The 22,476-nt window shown below is 51.6% G+C and overlaps 2 protein-coding genes across 6 annotated transcripts in view; one reads left to right on the top strand and one right to left on the bottom strand.

The window, feature by feature from the left end:
• Window positions 1–9,387, top strand: part of EPHX1 (epoxide hydrolase 1) — a gene marked incomplete at its 5' end in the record, with an annotated part of 34,513 nt that extends 25,126 nt beyond the window's left edge. Inside the window, 6 exon segments of the mRNA NM_001133316.1 lie at window positions 2,821–3,048; window positions 3,377–3,506; window positions 3,975–4,183; window positions 6,194–6,302; window positions 8,336–8,461; window positions 8,976–9,387. Coding sequence (NP_001126788.1) covers window positions 2,821–3,048; window positions 3,377–3,506; window positions 3,975–4,183; window positions 6,194–6,302; window positions 8,336–8,461; window positions 8,976–9,177 — 1,004 coding nt within the window. The 3' untranslated portion in view covers window positions 9,178–9,387.
• Window positions 9,388–10,437: 1,050 nt separating this feature from the next.
• Window positions 10,438–22,476, bottom strand: part of TMEM63A (transmembrane protein 63A) — a 35,786-nt gene continuing 23,747 nt past the window's right edge. Inside the window, 10 exon segments of one of the 5 annotated variants that reach the window (NM_001132744.1) lie at window positions 10,438–10,740; window positions 10,842–11,021; window positions 12,294–12,356; window positions 12,699–12,814; window positions 13,714–13,881; window positions 16,460–16,565; window positions 17,433–17,595; window positions 19,686–19,748; window positions 20,468–20,554; window positions 20,726–20,832. In NM_001132744.1, the coding sequence (NP_001126216.1) occupies window positions 10,848–11,021; window positions 12,294–12,356; window positions 12,699–12,814; window positions 13,714–13,881; window positions 16,460–16,565; window positions 17,433–17,595; window positions 19,686–19,748; window positions 20,468–20,554; window positions 20,726–20,832 (1,047 nt within the window). In that variant the 3' untranslated portion in view covers window positions 10,438–10,740; window positions 10,842–10,847. 5 annotated transcript variants of the gene reach the window in all.

Below are 22,476 nucleotides of genomic sequence, written 5' to 3'. Positions count from 1 at the left end.
TTACTCTTGTGTCCTGGGAGAGCCTGTGCATCCGCAAGCGTGGATGTGTATTTTTTCTCTAATTTAAAACTCAAATGACAATGTGGTAGAATTTGAATTAAAAAGAATCTCACTTCATGCAGTGTGTTCCAAGGGAGATAAGATCACCTACTAAAATAAACTTTAGAATAGGAGTAAATTTGGCAACGTAGAAGGACACCCAGGATACATTGTTAAGTAAAAAAAAAAAAAAAAGATTCTAAAATAGAATGTATGTATGGTTCTATTTTTGTTAAAAGTTATGTTCTCTAAGTCTTTTTAAAAAGTTTGAACTGTCACAGCCAAGAAGGGTCTAAAGAGACATGACAGCTCAGTGGCGTGTGAGTCCTGGATGGGATCCTGGAACAGAAAATGGACATTGGGGAAAAACTAAGGAAATCTGGCTAATATTTTGTTGTGTGTAGATACCAGTTTTATCCAGGTTTTAGAAAGGAGAAAATCCGGGCCGGGTGTGGTGGCTCACACCAGTAATCCCAGCACTTTGAGATGCCAAGGTGGGAGGATGGCTTGAGCCCAGGAGTTTGAGACCAGCCTGGGCAACATAGCGAGACCCCATCTCTACAAAAAAAATAACAAAAATAAGCTAGACATGGTGTTGCCCACCTGTAGTCCCAGCTACTTGAGAGGCTGAGGTGGGAGGATCGCTTGAGCCCGCAGTGAGCCATGATTGTGCCACTGCACTTCAGCCTGGGCAACACAGTGAGACCTCATCTCTAAAATAACAAGAGAAAAAAAAAGGAAATCCTACAATGTGTGACAACATGAATAAACTCTGAGGAAATAATGCTAAGTGAAATAAGCCAGGGACAGGACAAATACCACATGATTTCACCTATAGAAGGAATCTGAAATAGTCAAACTCAGCAGAAGCAGAGAGTAGAAGGGTGGTTGTCAGGGGCTGGGGTATAGGGGATACAGCCTTGCTGATCGTTGCTGTGTAAAGTTTGAGTCCTGCCAGCCGAATACATCCTAGAGATGTGCTGTACAGCAGAGCGCCGTCAGTGTTGGGCATTTACAAATCTGTTAAAAGGGTAGGACCCGTATTACGTGTTCTTGCCATATAATAAAAAGTGTAAACACTAAGGAAATCAGACTATGGACTTTATAGTTAATAATATCTCAGTCTGGTTCGTTAATTGTAATAAATGTACCATTCTAACATAAAATATTAATAATGGAGGAAACCCGGTGGGTGTGAGGTATATGGGAGTTTTCTGGACTCTTTGCAGTTTTTCAGCAATCTAAAACTGTTCCAAAATAAAGTTAGACAGACAACACCATATTTTCTTTAGAGAGTGGGATTACATGTGAGTCATCCCCCTTTGGCTTATCTGTGTTTTCTAAGTTTTCTACAGTAAACATGTATTATTTGTATAATATATTAACGATAGAAAAGAACATTAGCTAGACCATGCTGACTGCACCAGCCCTGGTGGCAGAGGGTTCCAGGCATGGCAGCCGCCCTCACTGTGAATGCCGTAAGGCCCCAGGTGCTGTCCAGGGCACTGGCCTGGGAAGGGGCTGCCTTCTTTTGATATGCAGAGGCCCCAAGTCAGTCCAGAGGAGACCAGAATCCATTCACCTGCCCTTGGCTATGATGATGTTTCCAGCATTGCACTTGAAAAAAAAATCTTCCACTTTATTTTATTTTAATTTTTTGAGATGGAGTCTTGCTCTGTTGCCCAGGCTGGAGTGGTGGTGTGATCTCGGCTCAGTGCAACCTCTGCTTCCCAGGTTCAAGCGATTCTCTTGCCTCAGCCTCCCGAGTAGCTGGAATTGCAGGCACCTGCCACCATGCCCGGGTAATTTTTTTGTATTTTTAGTAGAGACGGGGTTTCACCATGTTGGCCAGGCTGGTCTCGAGCTCCTGACCTTAGGTGATCCACCCAACTCAGCCTCCCAAAGTGCTGGGATTACAGGCGTGAGCCACCACACCAGGCCCAAAAATCCTCCACTTTAAAGAAAATGTCATTTGGTAAGCAGAAAAAGGTAACATTTTGTCAATGTGTATGAAAAAAGTTATGCATTTAATACCTGTTCATTGTAGAAAAATTGGAAAGTACATAAAACTCAAAAGAGAAATTAAAAGCACTGGAATCTACTGCTCAGGGAGAACTGCTTTTTACATTCTTGGAGTTTATCCTCCCAGACTTTTAAAATTCACCAATACATGGTATAACTACAGTATAAGCATAGATGACTTTTTACAAAAACTGGGTCACACAATGGATATGACTTGATCATTTGCTTTTACCTCCCAGCAATATCTTCTGATCTGTTTTCTATGTTAAATAAATATACATCTACCCTGTCAGTTTAGATGACTGTATTGGACTCCAGTATACTGTCAAACTATACTTGATTAATCCTGTATTGCTGGATACGTGGGGCTTTCTCCCTACCCTCCAGATTTTAAATTATTGAACAAGTATTTATGGAGGCCTGCTGTGAGCCAGGAGCTGTCCTGAGCCCTGGAAAGCCAGCAGTGGCTGTACAGACCTGGCCCAGCTGTCAGGGGGCACCTCTAAGGAAACCGGGAGGCAATAATCGTAGCTCCCTTGCAGGGAGGTTGTGAAGGCCGAGTGAGGACATCTGTGCACCTGGAGCGCAGTGTGAGTGTGAAGCCAGGGTCAGCCATTATTACTGTCAATACCATGGGGGGCGGGGGGGCGGGGGTACTAAGGGTGGCAGTACTCAGTATCCAGGCTCTGGGGGGTGCCAGAGCCTGACTGCGCAGGGTCTTCTCTCCCCCTCCACCCTGACTGTGCTCTGTCCCCCCAGGGCTGGACATCCACTTCATCCACGTGAAGCCCCCCCAGCTGCCCGCAGGCCACACCCCGAAGCCCTTGCTGATGGTGCACGGCTGGCCCGGCTCTTTCTACGAGTTTTATAAGATCATCCCACTCCTGACTGACCCCAAGAACCATGGCCTGAGCGATGAGCACGTTTTTGAAGTCATCTGCCCTTCCATCCCTGGCTATGGCTTCTCAGAGGCATCCTCCAAGAAGGGTACGGGGCTGCTAGAGGCTCCATAACCGCCCCGTCCTTGCCAAGGGTGGGCCAGGTGTTCCCGCCAGGCTCTCCTTCTGGGGGGGGTGAGCAGGGAGTTGTCCCTAGGAAGCTGGGAAAGGAGGGGCCTGAGAGGCCGGCCCCAGACACACCGCCCTCCGGGGCTGGAGATGCCACCCCTATATTTGGGCTCCAGGATTCCTTCTTGCTTCTGTGAGCTTTTCTGACCTCCACCTGGGGGTAGGTGGGCCTGAGAAATTTCATAGAACACCAGAGGGCCCAAGGAGCAATCTGCCTGTGACTCCATGCCTTTCCCCATCACTGCCAGGGTTCAACTCGGTGGCCACCGCCAGGATCTTTTACAAGCTGATGCTGCGGTTGGGCTTCCAGGAATTCTACATTCAAGGAGGGGACTGGGGGTCCCTGATCTGCACTAATATGGCCCAGCTGGTGCCCAGGTGAGGTCACTGTCAGGGTGGGGGGGGTGTGTGTGTGTGTGTCCTCTAAGAGGTGGACCTCTGTGCAGGGTGGGCCAAGGCCCCCCCAGGGGAGAGGAGGGAGTGTGACCTGTCACTCAGCAGTACCTGAGGCAGGTTGACTTGGATCCTCCTGTCTGTAACCCAGGGTTGCGGCTCTGGGCCACGTTCCCAGGCAGAGAAGGCCTGTGATAGGAGGGGAAGGTCAGGCATTAGACCTCTCTGCTGGACCAATTTCTGGGACAGCCCTGAGCAGAACTCCCCAGAAACTGTATTTTACCCCCAGCCTCCCTCCTCCAACTCCCATGGGCTCCCCAGTGGGGCCGGTGCTGAAAGAGGCTGGCTCTGTGCTCGCTCCTCAGCCCTGAGGCCTGTTCCTCCGCCATCTCTCCTCTCCCCCTGTCCTTGACACCAGCCCAGTCTCACCCCAGCCCCTCTCTCTGCCTTCAGCCACGTGAAAGGCCTGCACTTGAACATGGCTTTGGTGTTAAGCAACCTCTCTACCCTGACACTCCTCCTGGGACGGCGTTTCGGGAGGTTTCTTGGCCTCACTGAGAGGGATGTGGAGCTGCTGTACCCCGTCAAGGAGAAGGTCCTCTACAGCCTGATGAGGGAGAGCGGCTACATGCACATCCAGTGCACCAAGCCCGACACCGTGGGTGAGTGTGCTCAGGGTCCTTGCCCACTGCCGGCTCCACTGGGGCGGGGAGACACCCGTGGGGTAACCTCACCACCCCACCCCAACACTGCCCACAGGAGGAAGCCTCTTGTAAGGACCTCCCAGCTCTTTAGATCTTTAAACTGCATTTTCCCATAGAATCAAGAGGATGGACCCTCAGCAGATTCCCAGGCCAGTTTAGCAACTCTGTTTGGCCGACTCAGTATTCATGGTGGCTTTTATCCCTGATCTCCCACCCCTGAGTCTATATCCTCCACTGAGAAGCAGAGGGATGGAGGGGGTGAGGTAGGAGGAATCCTGGGAGTGGGCAGCTCTGGGGCTGCAGGGGAGAGGGAAGAGGGTGCCCTGGAGCCTTGGGGAAGAGGTTCCCAGGCAGTGAGGGAGGGCCCAGCAACCATGTCGGCCACCAGGGTCCTGTTAAAGGACAATACTTTTTCAAAAAGGTAAATTTATAAAGGAGCCAGTAAAATTTTGAAAAGAAACAATTCAAAGACAAATAAGAACACTGAAATTAATTTGCTAACAGACACTAAACTTGTCAACATCCACAGAGTAATATCAGTTAAATCTCCATGGGACAAAATTCATTTGCCCCTATGAACGAGAGTCATTCGCATTACCCTCAGTTCTCTACAATGCACAGAACTGTAAAATAGCTCAATGACAAGGAAAGATGGGACCCCTGTAGCATCATGTCAGTCCGGAAGGTCTGCTAGGTAACTCCCTAGATCTTGTCCAGAAGACACCCAGGAATTGTCTTGCCCATTTCCAAGTTCTTCATAGTTTTCATGGCAATCCCATGCCCACACACACGAGGCAGCTCATACTCATCATAATGGCACTTCATAAAATCAGCATTTTTCTCTGATTATAAAATACATGTTCATTGTCAAAAAGCTTAACAATGCAAAAAGTACAAAACATTAAAGACAATCTCGTATAACTTCTCCCTCCCCACATCCCCTCTCCTTCAAAAGAACTTGTGAACATTTTGGTGAGAATTTTCACAAGTGAAGTACGTCCATATCACCAGCACGGCCCCAACACTCCAGATGCCCCTCGGGGTTCTCTCCCAGGTACCACGCTCTGACCTCTGACTGAGATGGTTTTGGTTGTACCTGTTTAAGTCCTTCTATGAATAGAATCACAGAGTATGTACCCTTGAGTCTGGGTTCTTTTGCTCAATATTATGGTTGTGAGATTCATCTGTGCTGTTGTCCCAGCTTTTTTTTTTTTCAGAGACCAAGTCTCAGTCTGCTGCCCAGGCTAGAGTGCAGTGGCACGATCTCGGCTCACTGCAACCTCCACTTCCCGGGTTCAAGCAATTCTCCTGCCTCAGCCTCCCACGTAGCTGGGATTACAGGCATGCGCCACCATGCCCGGCTGATTTTTTTGTATTTTTAATAGAGATGGGGTTTCACCATGTTAGCCAGGATGGTCTCGAACTCCTTACCTCAGGTGATCCACCCGCCTCGGCCTCCCAAAGTGCTGGGATTACAGGCATGAGCCAATGCCCCCAGCCTGTTCCAGCCATTTTTCATGACTGTACAGTATTTTGGCTTATGAGTATATCAATATTTATTTATAACTGATCCCCTATTTTAGACTTTTTCAGGTGGCTTCTCATTTTTCATGAATCAGAGCACATAGACTGAAAAACCCCGCCTTTTTAAAAACAGCACTTCTCATTGGGACCCCACCAAATGCAGAGGCATAGGCCCTTCAGTTTGAAGGAAGCTGAGCAGGCAGTGTGCGAGGCCCCAGGAGAGAGTAGGAAGGTATCGTCCCTGTTTATCAGATGAGGATGCCAAGGCAGAGAGTTAAGGAAGCGAGGCATGTGAGCACCCAGGAGTTAGGGCAGGCCTGTGCTCGAATGTGGCTTCCTGCCCACAGCCCCGCCCTCTGCGGCCAGTGCCACACATCACACCTGAAGCTCCAGCTCTCTGGTCCCCAGGCCTGAGTCTCTCCTTTGCTCCCCGCTCCCTGCCAGGCTCTGCTCTGAATGACTCTCCGGTGGGTCTGGCTGCCTATATTCTAGAGAAGTTTTCCACCTGGACCAATACAGAATTCCGATACCTGGAGGATGGAGGCCTGGAAAGGTGAGGCCCTGGTTTGCCCCTGCAGTCATGATCCTGGTCCCAGCAGCCAACCTCCTCACCCTCTTCATCCCCTTGTCTGGTTGCTCTGCATGGGGCACTCAGCAAATTTTATTGTTGGCTTTCTTACAAATCCTCACCCCGTGACCAACGTAGCTGCATTTTTTGGGTGAGGCGGCCTGGTGAATTGCTCCCAGCCTCACAGTGCATGGTCAGGACTAGGATGCAGGCTCACCTGCTTGTGCTCCTTTTGCTGAACAGGCCCCTCTGGGGATTAGGGAACCCACAGGGTAGCAGGCACCACGTTATTGTCAAGAGCATCTGGGCCTTTCCTCCTGATTCGCTGGAGAGCCTGGCATCAGGGTCACATGACCGCGTGTTCCAGGAGGGTGATTGCAGAAAGACAGGAGGCTGTTACATCTCTCAGAGCCTTAGAGGCTGTATCCTCTACATGCCTGACTCCCAGCTCTGTGGCCTGACTCAGGCTTCACCAAGGTCAGCTGTGACCCACCCTTTCCAGGACCCATCCCTTTATTCCTTCAGTGACACACAGAGGACCAGATAGTGCTGGGGATGGGAAAGACGGTAAAATGAGACTGAATCCTGCCTTGGGGGTAGGGACTCTGTCTTGGCCATGCTCTAGCCCCATCACCTAGAACAGTGCCGGGTGAACAGTGCCGGGTGAACAGTGGGAGAGCCCAGTACATAGATGTTGAATGAATGCGCAAAGGACTGTGAGAGTCCAGTGGAAGGAGGATTCTCTTTGTCTAAGCGGCAGAGAGGGGAAATGACCAGGAGAATGTATCTGATTTGGGCCTTGGAGGATGAGTAGGAGTTTGCTGGATGGAGGAGAGAAATTTAGGCAAAGAGAAAAGCAATAGAAATGCAAGGAAAGGGTGCTTGGAAAGGGTGGCTTGTCCAGAGGCTGAAACAGGCACACTGGGGCCAGATCACAAGCAAACTCATTCCTGCAGGCAGGTCCTCGCCTCCTCCAAGAGCCTCAGCAGGGCCTTCGTCTGGATGTGTTTCTGCTGCCCTACATTCAGCAGGACAGGGATCGATGGAGCTCCTGCAGGACCACCTTAGCAAGGGGTCTGGCCTGCTCCTTGCACACGGATACCTGGGGCGAGATGTGAGGCCCCAGCAGACTATCCCACTAGGCCACTCCTGCAGCTCTGGCCCCGGGTTACAGGGAGCACCAAAGCCCTCAGCAGGAGGCAGACAGGATCAGATCTGTGTTCCAGAAAGAACAGGAACACACTAGGGTGGAAATGGTCGTGGTCGTTTTCAAGCTGCAGGCAGAGCCGAAAGGGAGACGGAAGCACTTGGCCAACTTGCAGAAATCCAGTTCACAGAGGTGACGTGTGTGCTGGAACTAGTTTTCATTGACCAGTTTTCATTTTGCCACCAAAATCACATTGAAAAGGCTGTTCCCTTTATCTCTGTCCCTGCTGCTGTTGCTAGAGATTCAAGGTTTGAGTGAGGAAGGTAGGGTTGGGAGCGCTTTCTCTGGGGAGAGTGGAAGGTGGGATGGGGGCTGTGGAGTGTGCATCCTGGACGCAAGCTGCCTAGGTTTGGATTCTCCACTTAATAAGTAAAATGGAGATAATAGTACCTATGTCCCATAGGCTGTTGAGAGGAAAACATGAATTAATCAAGAAGGTAAGGAGCTTAGAACATGCTGCCTGGTATGTGGTCCCCACAGTAGCTGGTGCCCTGAGCAGTTTCACGGTGCAGGGGTTGAGGGGAGGGAGGAGAGGTCAGTGGCAGGAGAGAGGGGATGGGTGTGTCTAGAGGCAAGGTGGGTCGGGGGAGGACCTTGGGGTGATAAGAGACACTTCGACTAAATCCATGCACTCCAGTCTGGTGCCCTGGGCGCAGCCTGCCTGTGACACGAGGATACCACACACCTTGCATGAGGTCTGAGGAGGGAAGCCGCATGGGCAGGGCCTGGCATTTGTAGCGCTTTCTGGCTGCCCTTTGTCACACAACTGCATCTGACACTGAGAGTGGGGCTTTGTGTTCTGCGTTCCCAGGAAGTTCTCCCTGGACGACCTGCTGACCAACGTCATGCTCTACTGGACAACAGGAACCATCATCTCCTCCCAGCGCTTCTACAAGGAGAACCTGGGCCAGGGCTGGAGGACCCAGAAGCATGAGCGGTGAGCCTGGCTGAGCTGAGAACAAGGGCCTCTGAGGCTGGAGGCAGGGGGACGGCCAGTCTTGGGCTCCAGGAAGGGCACTTGGTGGTGGGATAAGTATAGCCTTGCCTGCAGATGCCCCAGGGGCCCTTGGTTGGGAACACTAAAGGTTGAGGTGTTTGGAGAAAGCCCTCATGGAGGGACGACGTGCCTGGCTCCCAGGCGGCCCTCCCCAGTCTAGGATGCTGGTCTGGAGTGGCACTGATGGTTCTGGGATTTCCAAGTCTCACATGGAGACCCTCAAAGGTGGGGGTTTAGAGGCTGTCCCATGCCCCTGCCTGGGTGGCTCTCCCAGAAAAAAGAGAGGGCCCTTAGTGAGGGGAGGGCGGTTGAGACCCTGGATTTGTCCTTTTCTTTATGGCTCCTTGTGGGTGGGCCAGCTGATCTCACCCTCAGGCGCTTGAACCCCCTGCTGTGCAGGACAGAGGGGCACAGGGCCACAGCCTCACCCCTCCGTTGGCTCTTCCACTTCCAGGATGAAGGTCTACGTGCCCACTGGCTTCTCTGCCTTCCCTTTTGAGCTACTGCACACGCCTGAAAAGTGGGTGAGGTTCAAGTACCCAAAGCTCATCTCCTATTCGTACATGGTTCGTGGGGGCCACTTTGCGGCCTTGGAGGAGCCGGAGCTGCTTGCCCACGACATCCGCAAGTTCCTGTCGGTGCTGGAGCGGCAGTGACGCACCGACCCCCCGCCCCGCCACCTCCCGCCACAAGTGCCCTCCAGGCTTTTCTTGGGGAAGATACCTCTTTTCTGAGGAATGAGTTTGCCTCCGTCCCCTGCCCATGGTTGGAGCCCACGCTCACCCCCTCACCCCTCCAAGCTCACTCCCCAACCCCCAACTCTGTGTGGTAAGCAACATGGCTTTGATGATAAATGACTTTACTTCTAACAGTGGCTGGAACTGTGACGTGAGCGTGCGCTGACCCCACATGGGGCCCCCTGTCCAAGCAGGGCTGGCCGGCCCCTCCTTGCTGGCAGAGGCACGGGAGACCCGCTGGGGATGAGGCCACTGGCCAGGGCTATGCTGCACCAGACCAATGGCACTGCCCCCACCCCTCCCAGCGCAGGGGCAGCTTGGAGCAGAGGCAGCACTGGCTGCCACTGCAGTGGCAAGTCAGCGTCAAGAGGGTCCCTGAGTGAGAAGGCCCAGAAAGCCCAGGCCCACCAGGCCAGCAGACAGGCACAGGCAGGGCCTGCAGAAGTGCCAAGGCCCCAGCCCAGTTGTGCTGGAAGGAGCCTGGACCCGCTCTTCCGCACCCCTCTCCCACCCCCACTGCACAGGCTTGTGCCTTGGTGCCCCTTGGAGGCAGCAGGGAGGAGGCTTCTCAGGCAGAAGTCTTAAGTTGCATCCCATTCCCCCGAATCCCCAGGAGGGAGAAGAGGGATGGGCTGCCCCTCCTTCCTGCCAGAGCCACAGCTCAAGGGCAGTGGGATGGCCCTGCAGCCAGCCCAGGTACCCCTTCCTCTGTGCCAACCATGCTGTCCTTTGGCTCCGAGGAGGTCCTGAGCACTGCCCACCCCTACACCTTGGAGGGAGCAGACGGAGCAGGTGAGTACTGCACAGAGCCTACCTGGAGGTGCAGACCCATGCACTCAGCCCTGAAGAGGTGGGAGAGGCTGGATCTTAACTGTGGTCCAATGGGCATATTACGAGTGGTCCCTGTCCCTGCCTGCTATGGGGTAACCCTGACCCAGCCAGTGTCCCTAACAACATGATACAAAACCACAGAACTCTAGCGGGATACAGAGGTCTGTGCACAGCTGGCAGGAGCACTGGCCACCTCCCAACCTGCTCCCCATAGCTTACTCCTGGATGTAGCCTGGAGGGACTGGCCATGCAGTGGGGAGCTGGACACCAGCCAGACCTCAGACCTGGACTGCAGCATCTCTTTGGTTATCGGTTGTGTGTGTGCTCAGAAGGGAGGAGGCCTTCCCCTTGTTACATCTCTCTCTCCATATATTCTCCCGGACTCATCAGTTTGGGGGGCGAAAAGTCCACCACACGGTCTTCGTGACAAACCACTGGGGATGTCACCCCAGCTGCAGAGCTGGAAGCTTGTGCCGGAGGGGAAACTGGGTGAGCAAGGGAAGGGCAAGGCCTGCCTGTGCTCCCCTCACCACTGCTGGGACCAGAAAAGATGGGCACCTGATGGCTCAGCTGGGCAGTCCCAACACATTCCCACTCAGCCAAGGGCCTGAGCCCCAGGCCATTCTGGTTGTCTTTTCAGAGCAGTGAGACCTAAAACAGATGGGAAGTAGTCATGAACTTGCGAATCAGGCCGCTTCACCTGTCTTCTCACCCCACAGGCTCCCCTGAGCCTGCCCCAGCCAGCAGCTCACCCGTCCTCAGGCCTCCTGGGGGGCAGCAGCCACACTGCCCGTGGCACTCTGCGCCAAGCACTGTCCAGGGATAGTCCCGCTGATGTTGTGGATGGCACCATAGGTCTGCTGCTGCTGCTGCTGCGGAGACAGTGCTGTCCTCTCCGAGGCCAAGCCGTTCAGAATCCGAGGCACGTAGGGCTGTCAGCAAATGGATTCGTGCTTGGCTTGGGGCAGGCATGAGATTCCACACTGCACCCCTCCCCTCCTGCCCTTCTCCCAACAGGACACAGACAGTGGCCATAAAGGACATATGAAGAAATAACAATATCAATTTAGGACATTAAGACCTAAAATATGCCACCTGCAGAATTTCCTAGCAGCCAGGGCAAAAGAGAAAGCACAGTTATACAGTTCTCATGATCACAGAAGGAAGCACAGGAGAGCAGTTTCTCAGAGGAAACTAAACTTCCTAGCCCTGGATCCTAGGAGGATTTCTCACTTTGTAGAACAAACAGGTCTACCTATATAGGGGGGCTTAGAATGCTGCCCTGGGACCCCTGGGATGCTCAACACATCTGTGTGAGTCTCATTTCCTCCCAATCCCAGGCTCCAGCCACTGACCCCAGGCACAGAGCCCTGCCATACTCCTCCTGAGACCCTGGCTCTGAGGGCTTGACATCATCTACCTGTCCCGCATGTTCCCTGCCTGGCCAGCATAGCCACAGGTGTGTCTCTGGGTAATGAGTCCTTCTGAGGCCCTCCCTCTTTTGGAACTTGTCCAAGAACAGACACTGATAAGAGAGCCTGACACCTGGGAGGCAGCCACCAGAAAGAACCCTGCAGATGAGGTCGGCTCTGTCCTGGCCACGACTGTCAGGAAGGCCGGTGGCCACAGCTCTGGAACCCTGGGGCTCTACTTTCCCTTCCCAGCCCCACCCTAGGAGCAGGACCCTGGAGGCTGCGTGCAGAGAGAACTAGGAAGGCAAGGAGCCCTGTGTCTCTCTACCATGGGGTCTTCCTTTGAAGCAGGTGCAATGTTCATTTCTTGAATTCAAAGGGAAGTCTGTCTGACACCCTCTTGGAGCCTAGTGGAGGATCTTGCACAGGCAGGGGCATTGCTGATGACAAACATTTGTCAAACCCTAGCACCTTACCATGTGCCTTCACTAAAGCCCCAAACTCACCAGGCATTAAATATGCAGAGAAGGAAAGAGAGCAGGGAACTGAAACCAAGGGGGATGGCCATGAATCGAGACAAGACTCTATCTCCTCAACAGTTTCAAATATGCAGGTTAAAATACCCAGGGGGACCAGGATTCCTTCTCTGCCATTAATTCACAAACCTGCCTGCCATGTGATCTTAGCAAGAGATGATCAAAGCACATTTGCCGGGGCCCATCTGGTTGGGACTGTTACAACCAAAGCAAAAAAAAAGGGTGACAAGCTCGGAGGCTGAGGGGCACAGCTTACTGTGAACGGTGGGGGCATGTGGGCCTCTGCCTCACTTCCTTTGTCACTTGCAGGCTCTTCTGTCTGCAGATAACAGCAAACACTTGCAATGATAAACAAAACTGATCTCTGTGAACGAACACCCTCCAAACACACGGACTATTAACACCCGGAATAATAGTACCAGCTGGCACCAAGCTCCCCGGCAGCCCGAGAGAGGATGGGGCGGGGGAGTGCAGGGATGAGGGGAGGAAGGGAAGCTACACATGGCACCCAACCACCCACGCCTTTCCCATGGAGAAGCAGAATCTAGAGAAGGCTGCTACTGTGTTGATACAGACAAGGGTGAGCAGGGTTGAGAGCGAGCCCATCCCACCATCTGTTCCTCCCAGGGCTTGACCGGGCAGTGGGGTTGGGGGCCTTTACTTTGTAGTTTAGAGGGCTGAGGTGCTTGAAGTATCCAAAGCAGGTGTGAGCCAGGCAGACCAGGATGGTGAGCAGCACCACCAGGAAGGTGAACAGAGTGGCGGGGGCCTTCATACCTGGGGATAGAGGGTGGCTAGCCTTGGAGTGGGCGGGGAGGGGCCACCACCTACCCTCACCCTGCTGAGGAAGGGGCCGCACATGGTGCAGAAACTGCCCGTGACTTCTCCCTCAGGCAGAAAATAAAGGTAAGGCCTAACCCCCTACCCCCACCCCTCAACTCCAGCAGCAAGGATGGTGTCTTCACAGCCAGGAGCACACAGAGGGACCCACTGAATGGCTGGCATCATCCCTGGTCAGATTTCAGGCACTGGGATGCCAAGTCAATGGCAATTCTCCAGCCTCCTTGCTGGTCCATTCCCTCCAGTCTCCAGTGCCCTGGGCTAGGTAGCATGGACTCTCCCACACCCCTAGTCTGACTGGGGCAGACGTGTCTTTCCCCCAGGAGTGTCAGTTTTCTCTCCTCCACGTCCCCACCTCTTCCATGCCAGGAGGTACAAGGAGCTGGGCCCAACCACCAGCCTCAAAGGGCAAATCTGGATCAGCTTCCCCATTTCCTCTGGTTCAGTCCCTGCTCAGCTGATAAAGGCACTATCTTGTCTCCAGGGATGTACGGGACAATTGACCAGGGCTTCACAAGGGTTACATCTGCACTCGGGCTAGCTTAGGAGCCAGGCTGTCAACACCACACCCAACCAGCCCCTCACCCTGCATATCATGTTTTGATTAGACACCTAACTAGTCCTCACTCTGGGCACCACATTCTGAGTGGACATGTAACCAACCCTCATTCTGGGTACCACGTTCTGATGGGACACCTAACCAGCCCTCACTCTGGGCATCACATTCTGACTGGATGCCATGCTGATGCTGTGAAAGCAATGGGGGATCTGACTGGCTGGTGGGGATGCAGGGATGGGAGGCCAAGGGCTGGCCCCAGGTCAGAAGGGCTGCTCACCCAGGCGCAGGAAGGAAAAGAAGTAGAGCCAGAAGAGGCACAGGATGGGGGCTGCCAAGGCCTGGTTCACAGCGGCAAAGTGGATCCCCTTCTCCAGCTTGGCTGGGAGGTAGATGAAGTAGAGGTTGTGCCGGTCCACCATGTGCTTGAGCAGGATGTAGATGAGGCCTGCAGGGGATGGAGCTGTGAGCTGGAGACCTCGCAGACACCTCTGTCCTCTTCCTCTCAAGGGCGGCTATTTTGGCAAGGAGCCAGGGCTGGGGCTGCTGCTCTACTGCCTGAACACAAAATGAGGCATCCTGCACCTCTGGCTACTAGTTTTTTTTTCTCTTTCTCTCTCCCACCCACTTCCTCACTTATCTGTGACCCCAAGGTGCAGGGGATCGGTCAGGGTGGTGGGAGAAAATTTAAGATAAAGTTATAGGAAATAGACACAAACCTTCTTGGAAGGCCGAGAGGTTTGCATAGCTTCAGTAAAGGGTTTGGCTGAAGGCAGCTGAATTCTCTTAAAAGCTTAGGGTACAGATACATAGGAATGTGGGGGAGTTTACCTAAATAGCTTGTTTACTCATGTGGTCCTGAGACCAACCTTTGATCATCCACTGGTGCATGATTGCTTGCTATTTGGGGGGTGGGCAATGTTACTTACCCTCTAGTGGTGTTTACTCGAGACCTTTGTCATTTAATCTGTACTAAATAAATGCAGACTTTGCCGGACATCGAGGACTACGCTGCAGACTCAGGCAGCAGAGCCCCTTAGCCACACTGACAGGCAAAATATCTGTCAGTGTCTGTCTGTCTGTTTTTTTTTTTTTTTTTGAGACGGAGTCTCACTCTGTTGCCCAGGCTGGAGTGCAGTGGCGCGATCTCCACTCACTCCAAGCTCCGCCTCCTGGGTTCATGCCATTCTTCTGCCTCAGCCTCTCGAGTAGCTGTGACTACAGGCACCCGACACCACGCCCAGCTAATTTTTTGTATTTTTAGTAGAGACAGGGTTTCACCGTGTTAGCCAGGATGGTCTCGATCTCCTGACCTCGTGATCCGCCCGCCTCGGCCTCCCAAAGTGCTGGGATTACAGGCGTGAGCCACCGCGCCCGGCAGTGTATGTCTTTCATCCGTCACTGGGTCAGGGTCTGTGGGATGGACCCTGCACCAAGGGAGTCACAGGGTCTGTGATCCTGTCTCCACAGAACACTAACATTCCAGAATCGTCTTGCAAAGAGGCTGTTTCACAGTTGGATGTCTGGCCTCAATTCCTCCCCAGCCCTTCCCATGCTGAGCCCCCGGTATGTCAGTGCTCCCACACCCCTGGCCTTCTCCCACCTGGCTGATCTCCGCCCTCATCACAGTCAACAGAGAATGAGGCCCAAGGGTCTTACCCCAGAGGTGGCACAGGAGCACACAGGGGACCAACAGAAAGTGGGTGCTGTGCTGCCTTTTCTATTATGCCAGGTTTTCTCTTTTTTTTTTTTTTTTGAGACGGAGTCTCACTCTTGTTGGTCAGGCTGGAGTGCAGTGGTGCAATCTTGGCTCACTGCAACCTCTGCCTCCTGGGTTCAAGTATTCTCCTACCTCAGCCTCCTGAGTAGCTGGGATTACAGGTGCCTGCCACCATGCCCAGTTAATTTTTGTATTTTTAGTAGAGACAGGGTTTCATCATATTGGCCAGGTTGTTCTTGACCTCTTGACCTCAGGTGATGCATTGCCTAGGTCTCCCAAAGTGTTGAGATTACAGGCATGAGCCATCGTGCCTGGCCCCAGGTTCTTTTTTAAAAAATAAATTTTGTTTTGAAAGTGTAAATACTGTAGATTTTTAAAACTACACAAGAGAGTATACAGGGAAAACTAAAACAACTTCTCCCCCTAAAACTCAGCTATCACTGCCAGCAGTCTCTTGGGCTTTCTGTTTCCTTCTAGAGCCTTTCATTCATCTGCCAGTTCCAGATGTTTTATTTCAGTGGCCAGGACCTTGGTCTTTAAACAGTCCTGAGTTCAAATCCTGGTTCTCCTGCTTACTAACAACATACGAAGTTCTTTATCTGTGAAGGGGGAATAGAAACAAGACCTGCCTTGTAGGATGAGGTGAGAAATGTGGTAATCCACATGGAGGCAGGCATCTGCCGGAATGAAAGCAGCACGAGAGCTTTGATTGTGACTCTGGCACTGTCTTACTTGCTGCTAAAGAAATCAACCATGAACGACGTGGTCAGTGGGCAGAGAACCTCAGACCAGAAGTACTGAGAGAGGTCCTAGCTGAGGGCCAGTGGGAGGAATTCATTTAAAAATGAATGAGGCTGGGTGCTGCGGCTCACACCTGTAATCCCAACACTTTGGGAGGCTGAGGCAGGTGGATCACCTGAGGTCAGGAGTTCAAGACCAGCCTGGCCAACATGGTGAAACCCCCGTCTCTACTAAAAATACAAAAAATTAGGCAGGCATGGTGGCAAGCACCTGTAATCCCAGCTACTCAGGAGGCTGAGGTGGGAGGATGGCTTGAGCCCAGGAGGTGGGGGTTGCAGTGAGTCAAGATCATACCACTCCAGCCTGGGCATCAGCATGAGACCCTGTCTCAAAACAAAAAAAGAAAGAAATGAGTGAAATTTGGTGTCACGTGAGTCTTTGGCAGCTTGTGGCTCTTGTGGCTGTGGTTTTGGGAACTCCATTGTGCCCTGGTGATAGCTGTCCCTGAGAGGTTTAGTGCAATCAGCCGTCCATGTACCCTGGGACAGGCTCCAGGGCCACTCACCAAATGGCGCGATGATGGGACAAGTGATGCTGTAGGCCATGATGACAGTGAAGACACACAGCATCCACGCATACATGGCTCCAAACTCGTACTGGAAGGCCTGATTCTGGGAGGAGGAGGTGGTGAGGAGCTCATGGACTTGTTCCACCTCAAACACCCTTTTGTGCTCTCTAAGTAGTGACAGGAGAGTAGGGTGGAGGAGGACTTTGGAAATAGAAGATGGTGGCTCCCTGCCTCCCAAGGTCCTTCCCATCCTTCCCAGCCTGCCCTGCTTCACTCAGCACACCCAGCCCTCCCGAGGCATGGTGATGCGTGTTTGCTAGTGCTCCCTTCGTTCCACCCAACAGGCGTATGAGCCCCTGGAGGGAAGAGGTGGTCAGGGAAGAGGTGTAGAGTGACTCCTCATGACTCCAGCCCTTCTAGTAGGGGATCCTGGGCCAGCTTAGTTCGTGCCTCTGTGAAATCGGGATACTAGCAGTGCCCAGCTCATAAGGGGGCTGAGATGAAATGAAGGAATCCAGCACTTCTCCCACTTTCCTCGCACAGTGCCCACCATGGCAGAGGAGAATAAAAGAGAATGCCACACCCTCCAGTTCAGGGAATCCTGGAATAAATGCCACAAGCCAAAAATGCCTTTGACATCTGGGGTTTGGCTAAGAATTTATGCAAATGGATGCCTACGGAAAAAGAGTCTGTTGGTTTGAGTTGTATTTATGTATGTGTGTGATCAAACTGTTTCAAATGCCAAAGTCCCAAGTTCTCTCCTCCAGCCTGTGAGCTAGAGAGGAGGCTGGAGGAAGCCACGCCTGCCTGGGCCCGGGTTTGAGAAGCACTTAGCCCAGTGCCTGCACTAGTGGGTAGTCAGGTAAGTGCTACCCACTAGCGGGGGTAGTGGGGGTGAGAGGCCCTTGGGTCAGTGAAGGGGGACATGGGAGGGAGTCAGAGGCACAGGCCTGGGCCCAGGGGATGGCACCTGCTTGACATTCCTGCGGTCGGCAGCCGTCTTGGCCATGATCATGCGGAAGGTATAGAGGATGAGGCCTGGCAGCCGCAGCAGCTCCATGCCATTGCCGATGAAGGCCGAGGCGATGACATAGTTCACAAAGAAGGCGCCCTGGTCAGGCAGGAAGACGCACCTGGGGAAACCGGGGCCCAGGTCTGTGAGCTGAGAGCCGCTCTTGGAGGGAGAGGAGGAGCCCCTAGGCTGGGCAGGAGTAGAAAGCCCCTGGGAGGGCTGTATACTCTTCCCTTCATTCAGCACATATTTGGGAAACACATCTGTGTGCCAAGCACCTTTCTAGGCATTGAGAATAGAACAAAGCCCCTGCCCCCACTCTCTTGAAGTTCACATTCTAGCTGGGGGCACAAACAAGCAAACAAATATTCCATCTGCTGGGGGCGGTGAGCACTAAAGGAAAACAAAGCAGGGAGGGTTCCTATGTCATACAGGGGTTGGAGGAGCCTTTCTAACGAGGTGATATTTGTGTAGAGATGTGAACAGGTGAAGGAGCAAGTCATCCCCAAACCTGGGAAGACAGGATTCCAGGGAAAGGGAACAACATATAAGACGCCTGAGGATGTCCTCATCTGCTGCACATCCAGGGGCTGGACAGCAGTGGGCTGAGGGGAGGCAAAAGACAAGGCTGAAAGGGGCTGGGGGCCAGCCCAGGGCAAGGGATCTGTTCCAATGGGGTCAGGGAGACTGTGCAGATGGCCACTGTGTCATCCCCATGTGGGACGAGGGCAGTTGTGATGGAGGTGGTGAGATATGGAGGGATTCTGGATCTACTTTAGAGAGAGAGCTGTCAGGATTTGCTGATAGGCTGGGTATGGCATGGGAGGGATAGAAAGGAAACAAGGTGAACTTCGAGGTTTTTTGCCAAAACAAGTAGAAAAACAATATGGAATGGAGAAAGTTGTAGAGTAGCAGATTTGAGGGTAAAAGTCGAGAGTTTGGTATTGGGCAGGTAACATCTGTGGTACCCAGTAAAATTCCAGCTGGAGTTTGAGGTGGGCAGTTGGGTTACCAGCCTGGAGGTGCAGGCTAGAGGCATAAACGTGGATGTTGTCCACATAAGTTAATTCAGGAGCAGTCTCATGGCATGGAAGCCGTGGGTTCAGCTGAAGTCACCTAGAGAGGCAGTGTGGACCCAGAACTGGGGGCTGAGCCTTCAGGCAGCCAAAATCTAGAGTTGGGGAGATGGGAAAGAACCCACCAAGGAGGGTGACAAGAGGATGCCGCGGGATGAGAGCGCCAAGGCCGAGCTTCGAGGAAGAAGGCTCGGATAAGTGTGTCAGATGTCGCTGATAGATCATAAGATGAGGATTGAGCTGGTCACTGGATGTGTCAATCTGAAAGTCACTGTCAACCTAGACTATTGCTGGCTGTATGTATGTGTGTCTGTCATAGCCGCCAGCTCCCAACTCATCAGCTTACTCAGCAAGAACTCATTTAAAATAACTCGCCCCATCCTTATAGGTGAGCACATTCTTTTAGGAAAGTCAATGCCAAGCCTCTGGACCTATATTAAGACCTCCTGTATAGTCTGTAGGGGCTGGGGTTGAATCCCAGCTCTGTTCCTTAACCAGCTGGGTAAACTTGGGCAAGTTATTCAACATCTCCGAACCTCAGTCTCCTCATCTGTAAAATGGAGAGAATAATAGTATCTTCCTCATAGCTCGCTGTAAAGATACGGTGAGAAAAAGATGCATAAAGCATTTAGCATAGTGCCTTCTTAAACAATAGCTATTACTATTAAGTGGCATGGTATAAGTTTAAAATACTAACAAGGATACATCAGCAATAAGTTTAATTCTATTCTGGCAAAAATAATCCCCAGAGCCCAGAGGCATCCTGGTTGCCATGTTTAATTATTATTCTCCTTTCCCCACTCCCCGGCACCACTAAGACCCAGCAATTCCTTCTCCCCATGTGACTCCGTGCTCAGTAAGTTTCAAAGAATGAATGAGACAGCTGCTAATTGAGTTCTGGCCTAAAAAATTAACCACATTTCTGCAAGCATAGCACAAAGTGGGTCAGCTCCCACAGTGTCTACCAGAAACCTGGCAGGGTGGAGGTGAGGCCCCAAGCCCTGCTGTCTGGAGAGGAAGATGCCTGTTCGGAAGCATAGGCTACGACCGCCCCCACCCATCCCACTGCAGCCCCAGCCCCTGTGGGACTTTCACCCAGGGCCATGGCTCCAGAACTCAGCTTGGCAATACTCACTCCAACCTGATGGAGGCCTCCGAGGAAGTTTTGTCAAAGAGCCACCGGAAGAAAAAATCTAGACTGAAAAACAAAGGAACCCCCTAAGAGTTTATTTCCAGCATTCCGTATTGTCACTACACATGCTTTCATTTTCTTTTGCTCTAAAAACAGGCCAAAGCTCGAGATCGACTTTTGTTCTCAACAATGCCAGTTACTACGGCACGACCTGTCACAGTCTGCTTTAACAGAAACTTCCTCCCTTGAGATAAATAAAGCCATGATGAGGCCTTCCCTAAGTGGAAGGTCCTTGATAAGTTTCATTTTCTTTTCTCTTTTGTAGAGATGGGGTTTTGCCATATTGCCCAGGCTGGAACTCCTGGGCTCAAGCAATCTGCCCACCTCGGCCTCCCAAAATGCTAGGATTAGAGGCGTAAGCCATCATGCCTGGCCACAAAATTTTCAAGCTGTTTTGTTGTTTTGTTTTTTTTTTTTTTTGAGACAAGAGTCTCACGCCTGTAATCCCAGCACTTTGGGAGGCCGAGGCAGGTGGATCACCTGAGGTCAGGAGCTCGAGAACAGCCTGACCAATATGGTGTTCTTTTCTTTTTTAAAGAAGAACAATCAATCATATTACCAGAAGAATCAATGACCCAGCCCTACTACACGCCGAGTGGTTGCAACAGGCTTAGATATTGTTAGAGGTTTGCTTCTGCTACCAAACTGTTTGCATTCTCCTGGGGACAGTGCTCTCCTGATGTGACTCTTATTCTGAATTTAGAGCAGGAGGTGGTGGCATATACCTGGTGAGACCCAGAGAGGGCAGGATCAGCACCATGAAGATCAAGAATATGTAGACTTTGGTCATCATGATCTGGTTTTCCCCCGACCTGCAGGAAGTCAAAGGTGAGCACTTGCAGTCCCCCAAATGCTCTAGGTGCCCCCAGTGAGGCCCCTGCCACGTGCCCATTGCCTGAGCAGTTGGGGGGTAGGGTGTGGACAAGGGAGCAGTCAGAGACATCCTTCTTAGGGGCAGGGCCTCGGGGCTCCCGGGCACTCACTTGGTCCAGTGAGACTCCAGCAGTGTAGAGTAGTAGACAATGGAGGGGAGCAGGGCCGAGAAGGACCAGAGCAGGAGGGTGGGGAAGAACTGGCTGATGATCGGGTTCTAGGAGAAAGGTCCACAGCAGAGAGAGTCACAGGGGCCGTGGGCCACGCGGCTCTGAGGCCATGACCTATTGGCATGGTCGCTCAGTGGACTCCCAGGGTAGGAGTTTGTCATCTCTGACCCCAGAACCAACACTGTGCCAGGTACAGAGATAGTAGTCCAAAATGTTGGCTGAATAATCAGTAACAGCACGTTATATTTGTACAGCTCCTCACAGCACAGCAAAGAAAGCAATTTCACATACAAGTAAACTCCACTTATCTGACTAACCAGATTAAATAACCTTCTCTGCTCCCTATACAAAACCAATGACTGATGCCATGGGAAGACTGAACACCGAAGGCCTGGAGTCCTGGCCGGGGGTGTGGGGTGGGCGGGGGGTACCCTGCCTGCTCAGCTCCCACTGGTCCAGCTGCAGCATATCAGGCCTCCACTGTGTGTGTCCACAATCCTGCTGTTTTGTTACTATGATTACATGAGCTGATTGACTTATTACTGTCACTGATTAGATGAACATAAAAATAGAGAGAAATTTTCTTTGAAAACTAAGTTGGCTACTTTGGAAAGACTTGATAAAAATCCATTTCTAAAAAAAAAAAAAAAAGCTGTTAATTAGATGAGAGTAAATTAACGATAAAAGATCAAGGGATATGCGATCTAGGAAGTTTCTATATTCAGAATGGCTCGCAAATATCTAAATTCTTCCTTTACTTTAAAGAAGCCAACATTGGAATCACAAAACAATGAAATAAGGGTGTGGTTGATGTAAAGTAGACAAAGGGGAGTTCTCATCAGCAGATCCATCCTCAAAAGAATAGCCTGTCCTTCTATTAAAAGACTGGCAAAGGAATGCATATTTATAATACCTGCTTTAAATCTTAAACAAAACTGCTGAATTTATACTTAGGTAGTTTAAAACTATCTATGGAGTCAGATAAGAGCTTCAACCACACATCAGCTCATTGATTATCATGACAACAGCCTCGCGCCCTGTATAATAGAGCAGGTGTTTTAACTCCAGTTCTTGGATGAAAAACTGAGGTTCAGAATTCATCAGATAGGGAATGGCAAAGTGAGGACAAGGAGGCCCTCCTGCCCAATGTGCTTTCCCAGAGAATGATTAACCAAATGCAAAGTGAAATTTAAAAAGAAAAATAATCTAGGGAGATGGTTTGGCAAAGCTAATCATGAGAAACCAATAGCTTTTTGAGTAGATGCCAGTTGAACAAGTGTTTGGCTGTTATCTCATTGATTCATCTAAGATTTTTGAAAATCGTTCATTACCTATACAGAATAGTTTTTTTGTTTGTTTTTGAAATGGAGTTTTGCTCTTGTCGCCCAGGCTGGAGTACAGTGGTTCAATCTCGGCTCACTGCAACCTCCACCTCCTGGTTCAAGCAATTCTCCTGCCTCAGCCTCCTGAGTATCTGGGATTGCAAGCGCCCACCAACACGCCCGGCTAATTTTTGTATTTTTAGTAGAGATGGGTTTTGCCATGTTGGCCAGGCTAGTCTCGAACTCCTGACCTTAGGTGATCCGCCCGCCTTGGCCTCCCAAAGTGCTGGGATTGCAGGCATGAGCTACCGTGCCCGGCCCCAGAATAGTTCTATAACAAGGTCATTAGCAACCAAAATGTAAAAGAAA

The sequence above is a fragment of the Pongo abelii genome, chromosome 1 (assembly GCF_028885655.2).
Source record: "Pongo abelii isolate AG06213 chromosome 1, NHGRI_mPonAbe1-v2.0_pri, whole genome shotgun sequence".
Lineage (NCBI taxonomy): Eukaryota > Metazoa > Chordata > Mammalia > Primates > Hominidae > Pongo > Pongo abelii.
The sequence above is the reverse complement of the archived record's forward strand: the minus strand, read 5'-3'. Positions and strand labels throughout refer to the sequence as shown.